Source organism: Eimeria mitis, genomic scaffold (assembly GCF_000499745.2).
Source record: "Eimeria mitis Houghton genomic scaffold, Emh_scaff2504, whole genome shotgun sequence".
In the NCBI taxonomy this organism is placed as follows: domain Eukaryota; phylum Apicomplexa; class Conoidasida; order Eucoccidiorida; family Eimeriidae; genus Eimeria; species Eimeria mitis.
Genome location: NW_013570845.1, coordinates 7778 through 8297, shown reverse-complemented (window position 1 = coordinate 8297; position 520 = coordinate 7778). Strand labels below are relative to the sequence as shown.

The 520-nt window shown below is 54.4% G+C and overlaps 1 protein-coding gene across 1 annotated transcript in view; it reads left to right on the top strand.

The window, feature by feature from the left end:
• Positions 1 to 514: 514 nt before the first annotated feature.
• Positions 515 to 520, top strand: part of EMH_0054810 (uncharacterized protein) — a gene marked incomplete at both ends in the record, with an annotated part of 2992 nt that continues 2986 nt past the window's right edge. Inside the window, one exon of the mRNA XM_013497161.1 lies at positions 515 to 520. Coding sequence (XP_013352615.1) covers positions 515 to 520 — 6 coding nt within the window.

Here is a 520-nt window from a genome sequence, read left to right as displayed (position 1 = left end):
ATATATATATATATATATATAAAGACAGGGGAGGCTTAATGTCTATGGTCTGTGTGGGTTGCAGCAGCAGGTCTGTGGGTTATTGTGGATGCCACAGAGACGTACAGGTTGCTGCTGCTGCTGCTGCTGCTGTTGCTGCTGCTGCTGCTGCTGCTGTCTCCTCCTGCCTTCGGCGATGGAGCCAGAGAATGTGTCTCCTCGGCCTTGGCCTTCTGCTGCCGGTCAGCGGCTTCCATTTGCTGCTGCATGCGCTCGACCTGTCTCTGAAGGGACTGCAGCAGCAGCAGCAGCAACAGCAGCAGCAGCAGCAGCAATGACAGCAGCAGAAGCAGATGAAACTTAACGCACGTGCTGCTGCTGCTGCTGCTGCTGCAATCCCTGAGCCCAATGCAGAGCCAACTCTGCTGTCTCCCCACACCCTTTCTCAACCACCCAAAGGAGACAGCAGCTGCAGCAGCATCAGGGTCTAGGGTTTAGGGTTTAGGGTTTAGGGTTTACAAAGTTCTCTGCCCTAATGGCA